This window comes from Halichoerus grypus, chromosome 1 (assembly GCF_964656455.1).
Source record: "Halichoerus grypus chromosome 1, mHalGry1.hap1.1, whole genome shotgun sequence".
In the NCBI taxonomy this organism is placed as follows: domain Eukaryota; kingdom Metazoa; phylum Chordata; class Mammalia; order Carnivora; family Phocidae; genus Halichoerus; species Halichoerus grypus.
The window spans coordinates 185,836,928-185,860,065 of NC_135712.1; the positions used below are offsets into that span (position 1 = coordinate 185,836,928).

General features: G+C 39.6%; 1 protein-coding gene across 1 annotated transcript in view; it reads right to left on the bottom strand.

Annotated features, from left to right (window-relative positions):
• Positions 1 to 3,741: 3,741 nt before the first annotated feature.
• Positions 3,742 to 23,138, bottom strand: part of LOC144379562 (uncharacterized) — a 39,705-nt gene continuing 20,308 nt past the window's right edge. Inside the window, exons 2-3 of the mRNA XM_078059209.1 lie at positions 9,600 to 9,698; positions 3,742 to 3,973 (exon numbers count right to left, since the gene is read on the bottom strand). Coding sequence (XP_077915335.1) covers positions 9,637 to 9,698 — 62 coding nt within the window. The 3' untranslated portion in view covers positions 3,742 to 3,973; positions 9,600 to 9,636. The remainder of the gene's footprint in view (positions 3,974 to 9,599; positions 9,699 to 23,138) is intronic.

A 23,138-nucleotide genomic window follows, 5' to 3' on the forward strand; every position in this document is an offset into this window, starting at 1 on the left:
TTTCATAAGGTTTGAGTAATGAGGACTCAATTTATCAAATACTTCCTGATTGCCTAACACATACCTGGTGCTCGGATCGGCACAATTGGTAAACACAACATAGTAATTTTGCTGAGGACCTGAGAAGAGTAAGAAGTGGGAAAAAAATTTAATTCATCAACATGCTCTTATGCAAAAGGCTGTCACCACCAATTAGGCTGTATGTGGCATAAGAACTAGGCCGTCAGAAGTGAAATGCTGCCAAATTCTGATCATTTCATCCCTTCCAGGGATGCATTTAAAATATGGCCTTACTTCACCATCCAAATTTAGGGATGTTCCCAGTAGGTGCCAAGGGTAACAAGGTCTCTCTTTACAAAAAGTATTCTTTGCACAGCAGATTCACTTGTAAAATGCTTTGTTCAAAGGCCAAAGGCATCACTAAGTGAAAAAAAATAGAAGTTGATCTTTTCCAGTCTTTAAATTTGGTTTAATGTAAAATGGTTGAATTGTCCAAAACTTCTAAGACGCAAGACCCCACACAACCAGCCATTTTATTTGGAAAAACAAAACAAAACAAAAAAACCCCACTGGTCCCACTACAACATTTTAATAAACTTGAAAACCAGTAACTACAATATATTTATCTGTGCAAATTACAGGGTTGGTAACAGAGATTCTCCATTATCAACCCCAAAGGACTGTAGTCATTTAAGTAACAAGAAACTCAGATCCCCTGAATTAGGAATGTGTTGGCTCTGGTTTCTTTATTTCTCCTAAAATTGGCTGAGCCTTTATTCATCTCCTCTCTCCCTCCTCTGACCACACCTCTCTCTCTCTCTTCCTCTTTCTTCTCCAGAGCCAGGGCTCTGCTCTCTTCTGCATGTGGGGTTGGCAGGCAAGGACCCTTTAACCATGCTCCCTCTAGTGAAATACTTACAGCCTGTCATGAATACCTCTATTCCAGCAGGGGGAGAACAGTGGAAGGAGGAAATTGAATTCAGCTCAGTAGCTGGCAAGGCTGACAATCAAGTGCAAAATTAGAAATAATAAGGATAGCCGCAAAGGTGGAAACTTAAAGATGAGGGTAATTACCTTTTTAAAGATTTAACCTGTATACGTATTCATTCTACAAGCTGTGTCAGTTGCCAAAAAATTCAAAATTTTGAAATTTGTTTTCTTAATCCCATGTGTAAGCTACAGGCGAATTCTCCCAAAGAAACATTCACCAGTAATAGCAAACTATTTGAAGGAAGAGAAAATTTTAAGTACAATATAATAGGGGTGCCTGGGTGGCTCAGTGGCTCTGCCTTCAGCTCAGGTCACGATCCCAGAGTCCTGGGATTGAGGGGAGTCTGCTTCTGCTTCTCCCTCTCCCTTTGCCCCTGCTCATGTTCTCTCTCTTGCTCACTCTCTCTCAAATAAATAAGATCTTTTTAAAAAAAATACAAAATAATAAGTTTTAACTTTGAACTGAATAAAGACCAAATGTTTCTAGGGATTTAATACTGGCCTATAATTTTAAACTACTAACAAACTTGATTTAAAATCTTCACTTAAAGGCTTTAAGTAGTTTAAAAAGGGGGGGGTCTAGAAAAAAATTTATGGGGAAAAATGGAGAAGACCAGCATTTAGCTATAAAAAGAGGCTGACTATATAAAGTTCTAGTGCACTGCCTCAGATATAATAAAATGCAAAGATTAAACACACTGTTAAAAATAATTTCCTAAGTCTTCTTTCTGCTGATACAGCTTTCACTAAAGTGACTGTAAATATCACCACCGTATGGGCCCAGCAGTTAAGAACATGAGTTCTAGAGCTGGTCTGCCCAGGTTGAATCCCTGTACTACCACTTACTAGCTGTGTAATTCTGGGGAAACCATTTAACCTCTCTGTACCTGTTTCCTCACCTATAAAATTAATAAAACAGGAGTATCTACTTTATGAGGAATATTAGCAAACCTCACAGTACAAAAACACCCTGTAAGGGTTAGCTATTTTTATTAACACCGTGTCTGTCACACAGAAAGTCCCAATTTTAATCTACCCACACTATACTATCAGGTCAGTCTTGCAGAATGAAGAATGGCTTTAGTTATGTTAGTCCTCACTCTACCAGTTTTAGGGGCTCGCCACTGACCACTGGATTCAATAAAAACTTCTCTCCTGGCACTCAAGGCCCTCTCAAGTTGGTTCCACATCACCATGGCCACTGTGTTCCCTCCAGCAGGTACTCTACAGTCCAGCCAAAATGACCAATCTATGGTTTTGAACATGCTCCCCACTCCAGAGCCCGGCGCCCAAGCTTTGTTCATAAAGGTCACTCTATTTATAATACTTTGCCTCCCTTGGCTTACATCCTACTGTTCAACCAAGTCCCTCCTTAAACTCCATTTCTTTAACAAAATCTTTCCCAATTCCTCACACTAAGCACATGAGAACTCATCTCCACCTCTAAATCATAGGACTTCATGGATTGGGGTTAAGAGTACCTGCTCTGAAATCAAGGTGGCAATGAGATATACACTTAATCTTCCCAGGAATCAAACGTTTGCATTCCCAACATAAGGGTGTCATTTGGAGCTTAGAATGTACCTACCCACGAACTGAAGATGTGTGGTGGCCAGTTCCCAAAGCTAGTCAGCAAAATGCCTTAAGGCTGAACTCCAGGACTAACAGTGCAGGTGTGTTAGTACAAAGGGAAGGAACAACACATCTTTCTTCCTTCTTTCCTCAGCAAAGTTCCAGCTCTGAGCAAAGTCCTAGATTCCGCAAATACAACCCCCCTGACTTTTCCCCATTGTTTGTGTGCCCCCTGATCCTGTAGCCGTCTGAGTTTGTACTGCTTCCCAAAGGACAGACTGTTCCACAAAGGCTTGCATCCCCTGTCCACCTCCAAAATAAAACCTTCTTTTTCTTGGCAGACATAAATGGCATGCAGATTTAACTATTTTTCACTAAACATGTAAATGAATGAACACAGTTTTCTGTCCCTTATTCTAATACGTATTCTCTCATACAGAAGGGGAGACCTTAACTCAAATGACTTTCTAGATGTGATGGTCCCTAAACCTTTCTTCCTAGAAACACACAATTACTGCATCCCCATGGCCATTCTGATTTTAAATGCCACAACCTATGAAAGAAGGCAAAGTTTCTGACATTTTAACCTATTTAACCTATTTTAACCTTTTTTTGATCACTGTAAAATCTGCAGGACTCTTCACTTTCCACCATAGCCTCCTCCCCACCAAACTGCTCTAAGTAAAGGAATTTCAGCAGGGGCAGAAAAACAGAATTGAAACAAAATTGCTACTGGTGAGGAATCTACCTTTGCTACTTTCCAGAGCCTCCTGCCTCTCTCCACTTCAGAAAACAGGTATTTTCACAAAGCATTAGGATTTTTCCAAATGGTTTCTGTGGGGAGTGGCAGCAGAGAGCAGCAATCATATAAGTGGTTAGTAAGCTGGAATCCTATTTACCAGGTATTTCTTAAAAACAGAGCCAAATAGATAAACTGGGCTCACCAAAACCATTACACCTTTGTGCTTCAAAGGACACCTTTAAGAAAGTAAAAAGACAACCCAAAGGGAGAAAATTTTTGCAAATCTTGTATCTAATAAGGGACTTGTATCTAGAATGTATAAAGAATTCTTACAATCCAAAAAGGGAGGGGGAGGCAAATAATCTAATTTTCAAAATTGGCAAAGGATCTCAACAGACATTTGTCCAAAAAGATAACACAAATAACCAACAAGCAAATGAAAGGATACCTAATATCATTTTTCATTAGAGAAATACATATATGGGGGCGCCTGGGTAGCTCAGTGGGTTAAGCATCTGCCTCCGGCTCAAGTCATGATCCCAGGATCCTGGGATCAAGCCCTATATCAGGTTCCCTGCTCAGCAGGGAGTCTGCTTCTCCCTCTTCCTGCTGCTCCCCCGGCTTGTGCGTGCGCACTCTCTCTCCCCCCCTTTGTCATATGAATAAAATCTTTAAAAAAAGAGAGAGAGAGAGAAATACATATAAAATCCACAATAGATACCAATTCCCAACCATTAGGATGTCTATTATCAAAATAAAACTGAAAATAACAAGTCTTGGCAAAGATGCAGAAAAACTGGAATTCTTGTACATTGTTGGTACAACTCCTGTGGAAAACAGTTTGGCAGTCCCTCAAAAGGTTAAACACAGATTTACAATAAGATCCTATAATTCTGCTTCTAGGTATATACTCAAAAGATTTGAAAGCAAGGACTCAAACAGAGATTTGTGCACCAATGTTCATAACAGCATTACTTACAATAGTTAAAAGGTAGAAGCAATCCAAGTGCCCATCAATTGATGAATGAATAAAATTGTGCATATCTACACAATGGACTATTATTCAGCCATCAAAAGGAGTAAAGTACTGATACATGCTACAACATAGATGAGTAGATGAGCCTGAAAAACAAGCTAAGTAAAAGAAGCCAGACACAAAAGGCCACATATTATATGATCTCATTTATATAAAATGTCCAGAATAGGCCAATCTATACACACAGAAAACAAATGGGTGGCTTTTAGGACCTGAGGGGAGAGGAAAATGAGGAGTTACTGCTTAATGGAAATAAGGTCCTCCTTTGGGAGTGATGAAAATGTTCAGACCTACATAGAGGTGACAGTTATACAACACTATGACTATATTAAAAACTATTAAATGGGTAAATCTGTGGTATTTGAATTATAGCTCAATTTAAAAAAAATTTTTTTAAAGCCAACATTAAACTTGGAAAATTTCACACAAAATTCCAGATTGACTTCTGAAAAATCTCTACGCTCTCACACCATTGGCCACAAGGTCCCTCAGGACAACCATCAGTGGGAGCTGAAACTTGTCCTGGAGCCCATCTCTGCCACTGCCTAACTCTGGACCTTAACAGGACAGGTTTTGTCTCTGCCTCAGTTAGCTTCTAACAGGACTGTAACAGTATCTACACCTCATCTATGCAGTACTATAACAGTATCCTACCTTATGAAGTTGTTACAAGGAGTCAATTATGTAATATGCTTAGAACAGCACTTGTCACATAGTAAGCACTCATTGTTAGCTACTTTTATATTTTATGATACCTCATCCTCTTTGTAATAGAGGTAAATAGCATTTGCTTTTCATTTTTTGTTTGTTTTTACAAATGAAGTTAGCATATAATGTAGCAGTCCAAAAGAAAGAAGTGGAAAGACAGCTAAGGTAAAAATTTTTAAAAGCAACATGCAAAATACTGTACATAATATGTGCCTATTTTTGTGAAACAGTAAGTGATAAAGATGACAAGTCTATGCATAGAAAACAGTCTAGATAACTCTGGACTTATGGGGAACAGGAAGTGAAAGAATGTAATTAAAGGGACTTTTTATTAACATATATATTTACATAATGTTTCAATTCTTCCAACTTTATTGGATTATAATTGGCATATAACATGTAAGTTTAAGATGTGCATGATATTTTGATACACTTATTGCAAAATGATTACAGTAAGGTTAGTTGACACATCCCATTCCCCTCACATAGTTACCTTAATTTTTTTAACAACAACCTTTTATAAAACCAGGAACTATAATATGGATATTTTTTAAAGGAGAAACTCTAAATTAATTTTGTTTGAGACCTTTGTATGATTGTCACAAAATTTTACCAAGTGAATAGCAATTATCACAGACTGATAAGGCCAGAATCCATTTATTTTGCTTTGAAACACAGAAGCTGGGATTCCCAAAGTACCAACCTCTCTTCAGTCTCATTTTTTTTTTAAGATTTTATTTATTTATTTGACAAAGAGAGAGAGAGAGCACAAGTAGGCAGAGAGGCAGGCAGAGGGAGAAGGAGAAGCAGGCTCTCCACTGAGCAGGGAGCCCGACATGGGGCTCGATACCAGGACTCTGGGATCATGACCTGAGCTGAAAGCAGCTGCTTAACCCAGGTGCCCCTCTTCAGTCTCATTCTTTCTCATGGAATATACGCTGCTATACTTCACAGCTGCCAACAGAAAAGACTGTAAACTCCTTGGCTTAGCAGGCAACACCTTTCATTACCTGGCCCAACATCCTTTTTCCAGCTTTACCACCCATCTGTCCCCCTTACAAAGTCTCCACTTGAGCTAAACAGGACCTAAAATAGACATCCCTCAAATGTTTTTCTGCGTACCATTCTTTTTTCTTTAATTGAGGCAAAATTCACAAAACATAAAATTCACAATTTTAACCACTTTAAAGTGTATAACTTAGTGGCATTTAGTACATACACAGCATGCTATAACCATCATCACTATGTGGTTCCAGAACATTTTCACCACCCCAAAAGGAAACCCTGTACCCATTAAGCAGTCACTCCCCTTCACCCATCCCTCCTCCAGCCTGTAGGAACCACATCTGTTTTGTCTCAATAGATTTGCCTATATTAGATATTTCACATAATTAAAACCACACAATATGTGGTCTTTTGTGTCTGGCTTCTCTCAGTTAGCATAATGTTTTCAAGGTTCATCCATGTTGGAGCACATATCTATAATTTATTCCTCTTTATGGCTAAATAATATCCCATTGTGTAGAAGTACCACAATTTATCTATTCATCAGTGATGGACATTTAGGTTGTTGCTACCTTTTGGCTATCATGAATAGTTGCATGCCATTATCTTTCCCTTCCTTCAGCTTTACCAGCTAAACAAAGTCAAGCTTTCACATGAGTTTCAAATCAACTCTTACCCTCCCCAATTTAGCCTGCCCCGAAGTTCTCACCCTTTGAATTCCTTCTCCACTTCTATAGGTGAGGTAGCAAACTGTCAGCAGATGGCAGAATCCCAGACTTATTTAGGTTTACTCAAACTGTTTTCTTTCTTAAATTAGTTGCTATCATTGAAAAACTCAAGGAAAATAATTGAAGTCAAGTTCAGTTCCCTTAAAAATTTGCCTGGCTTATTACAATACCCACAGCTTAACTGGTTTTTACCCTTGCCCCCTTGAGCCTATCTCAATATAGTGGCCACAGCACTTTTATTAAAACAGAAGTCACAGGGGTGCCTGGCTGGCTCAGTCGGTTGAGCGTCTGCCTTGGGCTCAGGTCACGAGCCCCGGTGGGATCCGGGTCCGGGGATTGAGTCCTGCATCAGGCTCCCTGCTCTGTAGGGAGCCTGCCTCTCTCTCCTTCTGCCTGCCACTCCCCGTTTGTACACACGCGTGCTCTCTCTCTGTCAAAGAAATAAATAAAATCTTAAAAAAAAAAAACAACAAGTCAGATCAAGCCATTCCTCTACTCAGAACCTTCCAGTGGCCTTCCTCTCCTCCCAGAATAAAAGGCCTGGGGGATGGCCTTTAAGGCTGTACCCACCGGTCTTGTACCTGTCTGACTTTATTCACTATCATTCTCCTGCCTGCTCATGCAGCTCTGGCCCTCTCCTTTCTCGGAAGGCCCAGGCAGACTCCTGCTTTAGGCCTTTGCACGAAATGTTCACTCCTTCATCGTTAATGCACAAATCTCACCTTCTCAAAAAGCCTACCCTGACACCCTATTTATTTATTTATTTTTTTTTTTTTTGAAGATTTTATTTATTTATTTGTCAGAGAGAGAGAGAGCACAAACAGGGAGAGACAGCAGGCAGAGGGAGAAGCAGGCTCTCCGCTGAGCAGGGAGTCTGATGCGGGACTCAATCCCAGGACCCTGGGATCATGACCCAAGCTGAAGGCAGGTGCTTAACCGACTGAGCCACCCAGGCATCCCCTTGACACCCTATTTAATGCTGCAAGTCCACCCCTCATCAGCACACCTGATTCTCATTACCCTGACTTGCTTTTTCTAACCAATTATCATCATCTAGTATACTATATTTACTTACTAGATTTTCTATTATCTGTTTCTCTCCATGAAAAAGTAGGTGGCACAATGGCAGGAACTTTTGTCCCTCTGATTTACTAATTAATCCCCAATGCCCAGAGAGCACAACATGACATAGGTGGGCACTCAAGAAACATTTGCTGAATGGGTACTGGGCCTATAATCAGCTGGCACTGAAAAGGGGCTGCCCTTTCAGACTGGTCATGAATTTGACAGTTCCTCGCAGTTCTACCTGGCCCATTTCATTCCTCTACCTGTCTGGACTTGAGTTTGTCACACTTCTTCCTGAGGACTTGAGTTTGTTATGCTTCTTCCTTCCCTGCCCCTTGTCATTGACTTCCTGGTATCAAATTAATCTTTCATCTGAATACTACTCAAAAAAGAATAAGTCATAATTGTAGCCTGTGAAAACCACCTCCTATTCTCTTTTCCTCTTCAAGGGCAATCCCTCTGCTCACAGTAGAAGCTCAATGAACAACTACAGACTAAAGAGCTCCTTTAGCATTTCAGTCAAATGTGTTTTCTCTCTACCTCCCCTCCCCCCCCATTCCCCCCCACCACTGCCAGTTGCTCACCACCATCTAGGAAAATGCTGCTTTTCTGGCACTTTCCAGACATTCCACAATGAATGCCATCCTTTGTGATGACTTTGATGATCCCTGAAGGATACTTCTGAAATGCTGGCCTTTCAGCTTTAGGTCGAAAATTTTAAGGGCCCTTTTGAAGGTAGAGACTTCAGAGTTATCCAGTCACTTGTTCTAAGCACCTAAACAGAACTGCTACATCCTCCCTGAAGCTCCTGTTTGTTTGTAATGTTCAAAATGTTATCTCTGAGGATGAACATTCATGTTGTTCAAAATGTTTCCATCTTTGCTACAGTTGCCTAAAACTGTTTGAAGCACTGCATTTGTTGCCTAAATATACAAGTTGATCCATTTCAGAAGCTGAAACTCCTTTGGTCTTCCCTATTTGGATCATGTTCAGTTTTATCCCTCAGTGACTCATCTTAAACTGCATCTTAAATTCAAGCTCCCTCATTCCTTTCAGGAGTAGATGGGAAAATGGACTTTTTTTGTTGTTGTAATAAAAATTCCTCCAGGAATTTCTTCCTCTTTTTCACAGTATGTGAAAATTACTGCCCTCCCCCCCAAATATTAAATGCACAATGGCAAATATGTAGTGAGAAACTCAATTAATAGTGGCTGCTATTTTTGTAGTGATCTAGGACTGCTCATGAGCACACATTGCCTGGCGATCTGGGCAAAGGCACTGGGCCCAGAGCGTGTGTCTGAAGAACTCCTGCCTATTTTAAAATTTGCTTAGGATCTTCCCTGCTCTGAGCAGCTGGGTCGGCATTCCTTACAGAGAGAAGAAAACAGGAGTGAGGGAAAGTGGAACTGAACAGAAACACAAGAGCATGTCTTTGGATAAATTCCTAGGAAAAGGTAGATAGAGATGGAGAGTGGGAAATGTTCCTATCTCCAAAGTCCTCCTACAGTGTTAATAAGTTGGGGGTGGTTATTTAGCACTTTTTCTTTTGACAAACACACAACAAAAAATATTGTACTCTTAAATTCACTGTCATTTCATATTACTAAGATCATCATTTCAGGGTTATACTGGAGATCTTATTCAGATACCCTGAACTTTAATTTAAACTATCATCCTTTGGTAAAAGTCAAACTCTATTATAACCAGAAGCACTGCATTTATTCGGCTGTGCTATGTTGGGACAGCCAGTTACCTTTTCTTTGGAGGGCAGGCCAAAAATTCTGATCAATTTACCAGTGGATCTTCATCTGCTGTGATTGTGGAAGTTCTTTCTTCTTAATTCTGTTCAGATCTACAAAAAGAGAAAAGGGAAAAAAGGATGAAACAATGGATAAAGCTAGTCAGGAATCTACAATCTCATTCGCTGCCAGATGTTCCAAAATTATTATATGTCTTTTGAAATGCCAAACTGTTAAAATTAGAGGCACTTTACCAATTTCACAACAAATGCAATTCAGTTGTTTTTTTTTTTTTTTCCTTTTTACAGTGAATTTAACTGGCTATATTTACAATAACCTAAGAACAAATGACTATTCAATGTGTACATAGGGGAAGCCTCCTGGGGCTTAAAATCATTGTGTGTAATTTGCCACTAATGACTTTTCACTTAATTTTTGAAGTGGTTATTCAGAAAGCCTGCTCCTATGAAAACTGTCAGTATCACAAATTTAAAACACACACAACACTGAATGAGATTATTATTTGGAGAGCTCACTCTGTCCTTTATTATTCAGCAATTTAAAAAAAGCAATCATAACACTACAAATAGAAAACAAAAACTCAATTAAGCCATCCTCCTAAAAAGCACAAGGGAATTATGTGTTTCATCACGCACGTATTTTCATAGTTATGCATACATATATATTTCAAGTAGAATGTGGTTACTATTAAAATTAATTTGGAGAGGAGCACTGAGTTAAGGAGTCAAGGGATTGGAGGTTAACTAACTAGAGTTCGAAATGAAGCCGGTTTTCAAGTCTGACATGCAGCACAAGAGAAAGAACAGCAAATACAGGTAATGACACGCTATGACGCAGATGCTGTCAAGGTGTAAAGCGCAAGGCAGGGGGATTTCATATGAAAAATTCACTATTAATACACTTCTCTTCCTATGATCCTCACACCCTATATACCAAGGATGGGTAGCAAGAAGATTGTTTTGCTTAACTTTTATTTACTTTCATACACTCTAAGATAGTAAGCCAAAAATTTCTATGGTCTGAGACACTAATAAAGCATCTCTGAAAGTCAGCTGAAATTCTATACCATGTTTTGAACATTTATTCATAATTATCTTTATTGGCTCTTAAGTTATTCCTGGATCATATCCTTTCCCTCTCCCTTTTTAAAACAGTTTCAGTTTCATTCATCCACAAAATGTTATTCAGTAATGTAAGCATTCAGTAATCATTCCTCCAATCTTTATAAGCCAGATGTTTCTCTTCCCTAGATTTCTAATTCCTTCCTAGTCTCCTATCTTTTAAAAGTTTTCTCTGATTTCCATTTTAGTGTTCTTTTTCTGCCTTATTTCCAATAAAAGCCACTATCTTGCTCAACATGTCTGTCCTGAGCCAAAATTCATTTCTTTGCATCCTAAACACTTTACAGCTATGCAAAATCACTCAAAGGAAGCTACAAATCACCAGGATAGAGACAGCCAATAAAGATGTTAGGTTAGAGATAACCATTCAGCCCGCTGCCAGGGATTCCTTCAGAGCAGACTGGAGGTGAAACAACACTGGCGTCGGATTAAACTCTGTGCTTGATAGGATTTCATTAGGTCAAGCTATTTTTCCGTTTTCCATCAGGACACTCCAGCCTTACCCCCAAAGTATGCAAGGAAGTCATCAGATCTGGGGTGCTGTGAGATCGCCCCCAGGACAGCATTTACCTTTAAAAGAATTCACCATTTACTAGCCTGCATACCTTAAAAATGCTTTAAGGGAAACTCTATTCTTAGAGGAAAAAAAGGTAGTGGCAGTTACTAAAAATAAGCATTTAAAAATAGCAACTTCTCTTAGAACAGGGGGTAGAAAGACAACTATCCTATGTTTGTATATGTTCTTTTTTATCTTCACAAGAACATTGTGCTCAAAAAAGCTGTTGTCAGGGTCCCCATTTTACTAGCAAGGAAACAGACTGAGAGAGGTCATAATTTGCTCAAGATTACCCAGTAAATAAATGGTTTGGAATTGGAACTAGAATGGAGGCCTCTGATGTTATTTAGTTCCCTTACCAGTACACCAAACTGCCTAAACAGCAACTTAATTTTGTTTTGCAAAAACAAAGAGATAATTAAAAAAAAAAAAATTTATAAAAAAAAACAACAAAGAGATAATTGTTTAAAAGGTAGACTGGAGAGTATTTTCGAAGAATAGAAACATAAAACTGGACAGCTTTTATTCATTCACCACCTATTATGTAACAAACATTCAATAAATATAATTTTTAATAAGATAGTTTTTAAATGACAGGCAAAGATGGGAGAGAAGTAAATAAAAAAGATATAGGGACGCCTGGGTGGCTCAGTCAGTTAAGCGTCTGACTCTTGGTTTTGGCTCAGGTCATGATCTCGGGGTCCTGGAATCGAGCCAAGCTCGCATCGGGCTACGCACTCAGCAGGGGAATCTGCTTGAGATTCTCTCTCTCTCAAATAAATAAATCTTTAAAAAAGAAAAAAATATATAACTTGAATTTCTCCAAAGTCCTGAGAGATGCATATGTATATTTACTTGGGGGGAGGGGGGGCAAGACTGTAGAAGATGCCTTTCTTCTCTAGAGGAGCTGCCTAGCCCATGGTGACCCTTTTTTCTAAGTACTACGTAATTCTCAACTCCCTGCCAAATGATATTTGTATTATGCGACTCCAAATTCCTCCTCTGTTTTGGCTGAAGTTGGACACATGACCCAAACTGAGACATTCCATTTGTTCTCCTTGGAACTAGAATTTGGAATGAAGAGGGTCTACTCTGGTCTCAGCTGCAAGCTACCCTCATGCACTCTCAGTCTGTAAGAAAAAGCCAGTCAGCAAAGAGAAGAATACACATGCTGCTCAGAGAGAATCCAACCCAGGAGGCCATGAAATCCCAGAGGAGAGAAAGGGAAACAGTTTGTGTTGGGGGGGGTGGGGGAGGGTTGTTCTTGGACTTTCCTGTCCCAGGTACAGTCCTCCAGAGGCCCAAAGCATTTCCTTTCCCAAGGGTTTAAGAATCCCACGGACCTGTAAAGTAAATGGCTCCGCTCTTCTGAGCTTAAATGTTAACTGATTCTTGATAAGTGCAACAAAAATAATCTTGCTCAAGACAGTAAAAACTTTTATTTTAAAAAGGGCAGATATCACCAGAATTTGTTGTAAAAGAAGGATCTGCGAAATGCCCAAGGGTTCAGAAAAATTCTCTCATTATCTTTAAACAGAGAAAAGCCCACACTGTTACATGAGCAATGTTATACCAACCTTTATAGGGAAAAGGACTTATTTTCTAGGAGAACATTTTTATGTATTTGTAAGATTCTGTGTGAGCCTCACTATAATCTGGATCACTTATTATACAGTCAAGTCTGTCAAAATTAAACAAAAATGCAGTAACCATGATAGAGGAAAGAAAACCAGGCTAAACTGAATCAGTCTTGTACTGAAGTGTAACAATATGAACTTTCTTTTTATTTCTTAAACCTTCTTAAAATCTAGAAGCTTGAACCCCTAGGTACCCTAAGTGCTTGGAGAGGGCATGAAAGGGAAGAGAACAGGGTAGAGAGGGTCCTGCAAGGAGGGCAATACAAGTTCTGACTGGATCCTCTATCTTCTAAGTTAGAGCTGAGGGGAGGCTCACTCCAATCACTCCATTCTGCACATGGAAAGAATGACTAGCAACAGAGTTTTGCCCCATTTATTTATTCAACAAAAACATGCTGAGCATGTGCTCCATGCCAGGCACCGCGCCTGGCACCAGAGCTGACCATGTATTCAGCTGCGCAGCCTGGACTGCACATTTTTCTCTCCACTGTTTGACGCTCGCTGCAGGCCTAAAACAGGTCACTTTATTGTCTCTGTTACTTTAGCGATCTTAGAGGAAAAAAGGAATTTGTCGCTAATATTTAAAAGGTGGGAAGGCTTACATAAAATTCCATATTTCCTTTTTCTCTTGGAAAGTTAAAAAATGTGGCCACCAGGGGGCAGCTCCCCTGCACGGGGGAATAACTGGGATGCTGTCAGGGGCCACCCCTTGTCACTCACTGGGCACATTCTTTTCAAAGTTCCCACCTGGCTGCATCACTCGTTTTCTTTATACACCTATCTCCTGTGTGTGACCTTTAGCCTATGCGATAATCCTCAGGCTCTTCTCCCACATGAAACACCACAGACCAAACATTTTAAAAACAGATTACTTGTCCCCTGTAATTCTCCAAAAATATGAATTAGCGTGGCCCTGAGTTTACTCATTCTCTTCCTTGCTTTCACCCTGACAGGCTTTCTCCCTGGCAAAGCAAATTTAAGAATGAAACTCTATACTCCACACAACCAGACTTTTCAGCGGTGCTTCTGGGTATCCACCTCTTCAAAGGTCAGCTGGAGTGTTCCCACCTACTGAGCGACAGGGCCTGCTCTCAGGGTCACTCCACTGAACACCAAATGAGAGCATGAAAACATAACCGCTAAACAGGGAGCTGAAATCGCTTACTAGTAAGGACTCCGATACCTCTGGCCTAGGTTTCAAGGATACATTTTAGTCTCCGCAGTTAGTCATAGGGCTTTCTTGACCCTCTGCGAAACTGCGTTAAAGGAGCCTCCATTTCCTGCCAGTGCCTGGCACCAGCCCCTCCCTTCTCAGGAAGATTTCAGTGTAGCCATCCCTCACTTCCCTTGCCATTTCGGGTCACATGGCTCTCCTATCTCAAGCCCCATTTCTCCCAGGCTTCACTGAGGTTAACCGCCCCCCCCCCCCACCGCCTGTTTAGCTGAGGGGTAAGCCATCTGTCCATCAAGTGTGACTATAGTACACTATTTCACCATTAGCCTAAAGGAAAAACAAAAAGAACAGTAAAACTGTCAATAATTCTCCAATTTGTACAAAATACTCGCTCAAGTCAGTAGATTTGCAGGTCTATTACAAAAGCACAGGACACTAACAGTGGCTGACATTCACTAAGCACTTACTGTGCGCCCAGTTTCAACACACAGTAAACCCTTTACATGCATTCTCACTTCATCTTCCCAGTTCTATGATGTAGGAACTTTTATGATCCTCCTTTAGCAGAGAAAAAAACTGAGACTTGTGAGATGAGGCCCAAAAGGGGCAGAACTGTGGCAGCCGCATACTAACGTGGAGCTGAAAACAGTTCCTTCTACTGCTACCCTGCACAGCAATTCCTACCTCTGTTTCTCCCCACCTGCTGTTCCTACCACCCTACACTCCTTCCTTCCTACCTTCCAAGTAACTCACATCCAGCCTTCAAAACAAACTCAGATAAATCTCTTCAGGTCATCACACCTCCCTGCTTCCGTGGGCTTCTTCGAGGCAGGGTCTGCAACATTTCACCCTTGCATCCCCAGGGCCTGATATGCTAAGCGGTCATAAAACCCTGCTGAATAGAATTGAATTCAATGGAACTCCAGGATCTAACAGCTACCCAACCACTCAAGATAATGTGGGCCTGGGGGTAGGGGGTGTGTGTGGGGCGGATGTTCCTGCCTTGCTAAGAACTTGTAATTACGCCTGAGCAATATGTAGCTGTTCTGGCATCTACCCTCATTCTTCCCAGCCAAATCCACCTATCGTCGAAAAAGGGGAAGGAGGGATGAAAAGTAAAGTCCATGACTCCTGTTGTCCTCTTGATAGGGGAATTAAAAAGTCTGTGGTGTTGACAGGGAAGATGGGAGCCTAGGAGGGACAGAAAGGGTTTCTCCCCCAATATTCAGCCAGAGGGACATTAATCTCCTGTTACTGGAGTAGGGTTATAGAATTCTAAAATCCACACAAATATGCTCAAATCCTTCTCTGCTATTCTAACACAGTCCTTTAGGAAAGATGTCAAATAAATGAACAGCTAGCAAGTATTTCACTCTGGAGGCATACTTATTAACACTACCAATAACAGTAACAACTTTTACTGAGTGTTTACTCTGGGCCAGCCCCTGTCCTAAGTACTTCACACACACTGTCCTGTTTAATGTTCCCCACAGCTCTATGAAGAAGGTTTAGAAGTGAGAAATGGAGGTCTAAAGTAGTAAAATAGCTTGCCTAAGGTCACTACCAAATGGCTCACAGTAGAGGCAGCTGCTAGTGCGATAAATTTGTAATTTTTATTGATAATGCTTGCAGGGTTTTGTGGGGTTTTTTGTTTTTTTTGTTTGTTTTTTAATTCTTCTACCCTTCCTCTTTAAGTAAGGCCACCTAAATAAAGGCAGGCTGGGCAACCTACTACAACTTTTACTGGCTTTTCTAAAAGATCCAGGGACAGTACCTCTTCTTTAATAAGCCTTTCTAAATATTATTTGAGATAAAGATTGTCAATGCCAACCTATATCCACATTCTTCACCTTCCTGAACACACAGTTAGACTAAACTTCCCAATATCCATTGCAGTAAGGTGTAGCTATGTGAGTCCTTAAAATATGAAGAGAAACGTTGGGTTCCACTTCTAGGCTTGATCCATATAAACCTCCTTGTTTTGATCCTCAGTCTCTCATACCCTAAGGCTGGTAAAATGAAGAGGGCTCCAAGCCCCTAGAGGTGGGCAGAGCCACAAAACTTCACCCCTTGATGACTGGGTAAAGCAAGAGCTTCCTTGCCAACCTACACCAATCTGTGACCTGAGTGAGAAATGCACATGTATTTTATTAAGCTACTAAAGTTTTGTGTAGCAACAGTCAGCCCACCCTAATACAGCATTAGTGCTATTGCTATTATAATTTTCATTATTAACGGTACAGCTACGATTTATTAAAGGTGTACTAACAGGCAATATATATAATAAGGCTTTTACTTATACAGTTTATTCATTTCTCACTATGAGGTAGGTATCATCTGCATTTTACAGGTGACACAATCAAGGGTCAGAGATCAATAATTTTTTTTTTTTTTTAAGATTTTATTTATTTATTTGCGAGAGAGAGAATGAGAGACAGAGAGCGTGAGAGGGAGGAGGATCAGAAGGAGAAGCAGACTCCCCGCTGAGCAGGGAGCCCGATGCGGGACTCGATCCCGGGACTCCAGGATCATGACCTGAGCCGAAGGCAGTCGCTTAACCGACTGAGCCACCCAGGCGCCCAGAGATCAATAATCTTTTCCTCCTCTGAACAACTACATTTATAATCTGAAGGATTTATTTGGTAATTACTTATGGATTGCCTTATTATATATGTTGCATTGATGCGCTGAGCAGTTTTCACTCCTGTAGTTAGCTGATTTTTCTTCTACTTATAATTGGTTTTCCTCATCTGGATAGAGAGCTGCTAATGGGAGGGATAGGTCTTACATCCCTATATTCCATATCACTTCACACACTGCTTCATGAGTACACAAATTAATAGATATATATTCTTTAATTTATCTACTTATATATAAATTAGTATATATATCTTAAAATATATGTAATACATAACATACATATTCTGTTTTGAGCAGCAGGCCTCTTAAGTAAATCTGACCAAGAAAATTGACTTATTTGCTACAAAGAGTTATTTAATACACTTTGCACAGTGCCTGGCATACAGCTGATGATTGATAAATGATTGCTTCCCTTTTCCTCTATCCTAACAGCTACTTCAAATACAATCATATGCTGCTTGAAGAAAACAAGATGATCAGAAAAAAATGTTAAAGTGGTGGCTCAGGGCATTAGGCATCTGACTTTGGTTCAGGTCATGATCTCAGGGTCCTGGGATCTAGCTCCCTGCTCAGTGGGGAGTCTGCTTCTCCCTCTCCCTGCACTCCCCCCCCCACCCACCAGCTTGTGCTTGCTGGCTGGTTCCCTCTCTCCCCCCTCTCAAACAAACAAAATCTTAAAAAAAAAAGAAAAGAAAGAAAAGAAAAAGAAAAATGTTAAAGTGGTAAGTAGAGGCTGATTTTAACTACAAAGAATATTTTCCTACGGGGAGGAAGACTGTCTAAAATGTTAGGAGCTAGAGCCAAATAAAGATCATTTGCCAATTATAAGAGTATCTCATTTATAAAAAAATCTGCTCTGACACAATTTTCAGGAACATGAATTCTGGGCAAGCCAAGGAGTGCATGCACACATCCCCCCTTCATTGCTAGTGAGCTGTAAAATGGTGCCTGGGGACTCACCTTCTATTTGCTCAGTTACATAGGTCTGGCCACATGGGATTCCCTAGAGCCATGGTACCATTCTGTGCAGCCAAACACTAATGTGTCCTCCTACGGCTCCTAGCATATTTTTTGTATTTTGTGAGAAAACAAGCTACAGTCATCTGAGGAAGATCTGTTCCTTCCGAGGCTGTTTGTTCCTATCCTTCATCTACCACAGGACTCCACTTCCTACTACGACAGTGTTGCCAGGATGCAGACACTTGATGCGGACACCGGCCTCTCTATGGTTACATTTCACACTAACCACATACAGAAGGTCCCTCACGTAACAATGTTTTGACTTAATGAGTTTTCAGCTTTACAGTGGTGCGAAAGTAACACACATTCCGTAGAAACCATACTTGGGATTTTGGATTTGGCTCTTTCCCAGGCTAGCTATCTGTGGTAGGACTCTCTCGTGATGCTGGGCAGAGGCACCACAGCCCCCCGTCAGCCCTGCAGTCATGAGGGTCCCCAACCGACACACAAGCATTCTGTCCCCATAGAGTCATTCTGGTTTTCACTATCAGCACAGTATTCAATGAATTACAGGAGATAGTAACATTTTCTTATAAAATAGGCTTTGTGTCAGATGATTTTGCACAACTGTAGGCTAATATAAGCAGGTTTAAGATCGATTGGGCTAAGCTATGATGTTAGGCAGGTTAGGCGTTTAAAAAAAATTTTTTTTTCTAAGATTTTATTTTTAAATAATCTCTTTTGAGTGAGGGCTCAAACTTACAACCCTGAGATCAAAAGTTGCATACTGAGCCAGCCAGGCACCCCAGGTTAGGTGTTTTAAATGCATCTTCGACTTATAACATTGTCAACTTCTGATGGGCTTATTGGGACGTAACCCCATTATAAGTCAAGGAAGATCTGTATAGCAATTCTCTGATCTTTCATTATCTAATTAATGCAAATATTTAAACTGCTATTCATTTCAGTATCATGTTCCAAAGAGTCTCTCTTTGAAAAGTTCTTTCAAGAAGAAATGAACACAAATGTGGGTCAGTTACTTTATTTGGTATAACTAAAGTATACATTTGGTTTTCTTACTCCTTGCTCAGTAAAACAGTTGCAATATTTAATTTGTTGGCGGGATGGGCTTTTCCAGGGGTAATTTTCCCTTTAACTTTGCAGTATCATCTTTTACAGTAGGCAGTAAGGTTAATGCTATCATCAGCTATTACGTCGGCACATACAACTTTCGCTGCTGTTCAGATATAGCAACAGACTATAGAACACCCAAGCTAGAAAAGTACAGGTTTGAAAATCAGTTAATCAAACTCTGGACAACAACTTCTTTTAAAAATAAATATATTTTTGGGGGTGCCTGGGTAGCTCGGTGGGTTGGGCATCTGCCCGGGGTCCCGGGATCAAGCCACACGACAGGTTCCCTGCTCAGTGGGGAGTCTGCTTCTCCCTCTGACCCCCCCCCCCCGCTTGTGCTCTCTCTCTCTGTCTCAAATAAAATCTTTTAAAAAATAAATAAAAATTTTAAATGTTTAACACTGATGCCTCTTTTAAAATAAAATTTTTTTTTAAAATGCTGAATGAAAAATGCCAATCTCAAAAAATCACATTTATGTAACATTCCCAAAATGACAAAATTATAGAGTTAGAGAACAGATTAGTGGTTGCCAGGAGTTAGGGGTTGTGAAGGTAAGGGGAATGACTATAACCATTAAAGGATAGCATGAGGGAGATTTTTGTTTTTGGAATAGTTCTATATCTTGATTATGGTAGTGGTTAAATAAATCTACACATGAGATAAAATGACACAAAACTACACACATACTTTATACCAATGTCACCTTCCTGGTTTTGATATTGTACTGTATAGATAGGAAAGATGTAATTGATGGGAGAAACTGGGTGAAGAGTAACCAGGTCCTCTCTGAACTGCCTTTGCAACCTGTGAATCTTTCATTATTTCAAAATAAAAAGTCAAAAATAACTAAAAGTATGTTAGATTATAAACATATTTCACAGAATAATTTATGCAACCTGTAAGATTAAATAAAACCCAAACCTGTGCAATTATTTTTTTTTTATCACTGGATTTCCCATTTTGTATACAAACTACCCAGGATCTTAATAGAGGCAAGGAAAGAGTAGAAATGGAGTAGGTTTTACAATTGGTTTTGTTGTCAGGATGCTTACTGTTCATGACAATGTGAGTAAGAGAGAGCATTTGGGCAGTAAACATCTGGATGTCTTAACAAAAGGCAAGTAGTATACAATGTTAAAAAAAAAAATACAAACATGTATTTAAAGGCTTATCTTAAAATCCGTAAGATTTTGCCATTAAAAAAATAGAAAGCCAGGACACCTGGGTGGCTCAGTCAGTAAGCGTCTGCCTTCGGCTCAGGTCATGATCCCAGGGTCCTGGGATCAAGCCCCACATCTGGCTCCTTGCTCAGCGGGGAACCTGCTTCTCCCTCAGCCTGCTCTGCCTGCCGCTCCCCCTGCTTGGGCGTGTTCTCTCTCTCTCCCTCTTTCTCTCTCTCTCTCTCAGACAAATAAAATCTTAAAAAAAAAAAATAGAAAGCCATGGGACGGTGTACTTGAAACCTAATTTAAAAACATATTTCGTGATTTCTGTATGCTAATGAAGATCCCACTGTGCATATGATTATGTGTAATTTGCAAAATACATTATCAGACTTATACGATTACCAAACATGTACATATAACAATAGTTTCTACAATTCAAACATCTCTCTGGCTAAATTAATATAAATTGCTGCAATATACCAATAATAAATAAGAGACAAAAAGAATTCTAGAAGCTGGGAGATGCAAATTAAACAAATCCAGTACAAGTTATTCTCACTAGGGCTTTAGACAGAAATCTTTTTATCACCGATTAAATGTAACATTCTGGGACTACATCAAAAACATGACTCTCTGATTCCATGTATCTCACACTTAAGCTGGCTCAACACTGGCTCATCATAACTCGGAATCTAAAGAGAGGCTGGCAGCACTTCATAAATACCTTCCTGTTCGCTCCTTTCTACAGTGATGCAATTTGACCTACATTTCCAGTGCCCATTGAAACTTCATAGGAGGGGGAAGAGGAGAGTTTTTCATTTCTCCTACCCTCTGATTAACTAGGACAGCAAATGCCACTCAAGGGACTGCTACCCGGCAGAAGCAAAGGGGAAAAAAAAGTCATGCCGGTAGGAAATTCCATAGGAGAACATTTAAAATTCCTGCATTCTCTGATTCTGCAAACACACTGTCATGGCTTTACAAGATGACAGCAAAGAAGAGTTGCCCCACTTTACACCATAATCAGCCTAGGACACCAAGGTTTTTTATTTACTTCAGGCTCCCAGCATGATGAAAATTAAACTTGAACTACAGACTCTTGTCCTTGCCACCGTCTTTTTGTAAAAATAAGCTTTTAATTTTAGAATGATGCTAAGTTTACAGAGAGGTTGTGAAGACCACACATTGTTCCTCTCTACCCTACACCCCGTTTCCCCTATTGCTAACCTCTCCCGTTAGTATGCTACATTTGTCACAACTAATGAACCAATATTGACCTATTATTCTGAACTGAAGTCTGTACTTTATTCAGATTTCTTTAGTTTTTGCCTAATGTCCTTATTCTGGTCCAGAATCCCATCCAGGATATCACATTACATTTAGTTGTCCTATCTCTTTACTCCTCTTCGAGACTGTGAAAGTTTCTCAGACTCCTTTTTTGATGAACTTGACAGCAGTTTTGAGGAGTACTAGTTAGATATTTTATAGAAAGTCTCAAGTTTCCAACGGTTTTCTCATAATTATAATGGGATTATCGAATTTGAGGAGGAAGACCACAGAGATAAAGTGCCATTCTCATTACATCATATCAAGTGTACATTTATCATTGTTGATGCTAACTTGAGGCTGGGGTAGTGTCTGTCAAGTTTCTCCACTGTAAAGTTTTTTTCCCCCTTCTATACTATATTCTTTAGAAGAATGTTACTAAGCACAGCCCACATTTAAGGGATGGACAGTTAGTTTCACCTCCTTTTGGAGGATTATTGACATAAATCATTTGGAATTCTTCTATACATGGAAGATTTTATCTATTCTTTCCTATTTGCTTACCTATCCAATCATTTATTTACATCAGTATGGACACACAGATATTCCTTTTATATTAATATTTTATATTTTTACATATTTATATTAACATTATTGTACTACATATGTATATTGTATCTTTTATTTATATTTATTTTATATCTTATGCTATAATTTAAAATGATATTATTTAGTTGTTTAAATTGTCCCAGCTTTGACCCACTAGGCGCTCTTTCAGGCACCTGTGTTCATTTGACATACCCCACTACTGTGTGTTTAGTGTTTTGTTTTGTTTTGTTTTGTTTTAGCACTTTTGTGCTTTCTGGCATTAGAAGATGCTCCAGGCTCATCTTGTTTATTCCCTGCCACAGCCATAGAATTAAGTCATGTCTGGTTCCTTTTACTGGAGAATGGAATTAGAAACCAAGGTCTGGGCACTGGCTCTTATCATAGTCTTTTAATGTTTTATACTTTAAAATTTCTACATAAACTACTTCTATAGTATATTAACAAAATTATCTCTTTATCTTCATTTTGTGGTATAACATGATAAATCATAAAGAGGATGCTTAGTAATCAAACTACCATCTGGCTGGCCACCTTTCAGGTTTGATATGTCTAATAAATGCCTCATCATAATGAAGTTCCTCCAAAAAAATTTAGATTTTTGTTTTCTGTTGTTATGGGGGGGGAGAGGAAATCTGGATTTAAATGCAGCATGCTTGCTCTTCTATGCAAGAAAGTCTCCTTTCTCCCCTCATTACCATAAAATGGTATGTCAACTCTGAATTTACCTGAGCTAAAGGAAAATACAAATATCAGTCAGATCTGTCTTTGAAATACATTAGTGATGAGTTATGACAGCAACTACACATTCCCATTTATGTTTTGTTTATTTTAACGTTACACATAGTTTCTCTTCACTGAAACTAAACTAATTAGCCCAACACAAGGATAGAGCCAGGAGCTTCTTGAGCAGTGAGGGCACCTAGTTGGGAAGCAAACAGATTTCTGTAGATAACAACTCTACAGACAGGAGTTAATCCCCTGCAACACACAGGAAAATTTGTCACCTCAGACTTCACCCGTTAGTCTGTGTAAACATGCTATGCTATTAAAATCTTTGGTGACCTCAGATTTGTTTTGTTTTTGTTTTTGTTTTTTAGTAGAAAACAGGCTGAGGTCAGCCCCTAATACTGCTTTTCTCTGTCATCTTTTTCTCACTCAATCTGATTTAAGATTTATAGTCAATAAACATTTCTTGAGCCTCTACTATGTACTAGACCTAGACAGCACACTATGCCTGGTGCTTCCAATTAATCCAATAGATTAGAAAA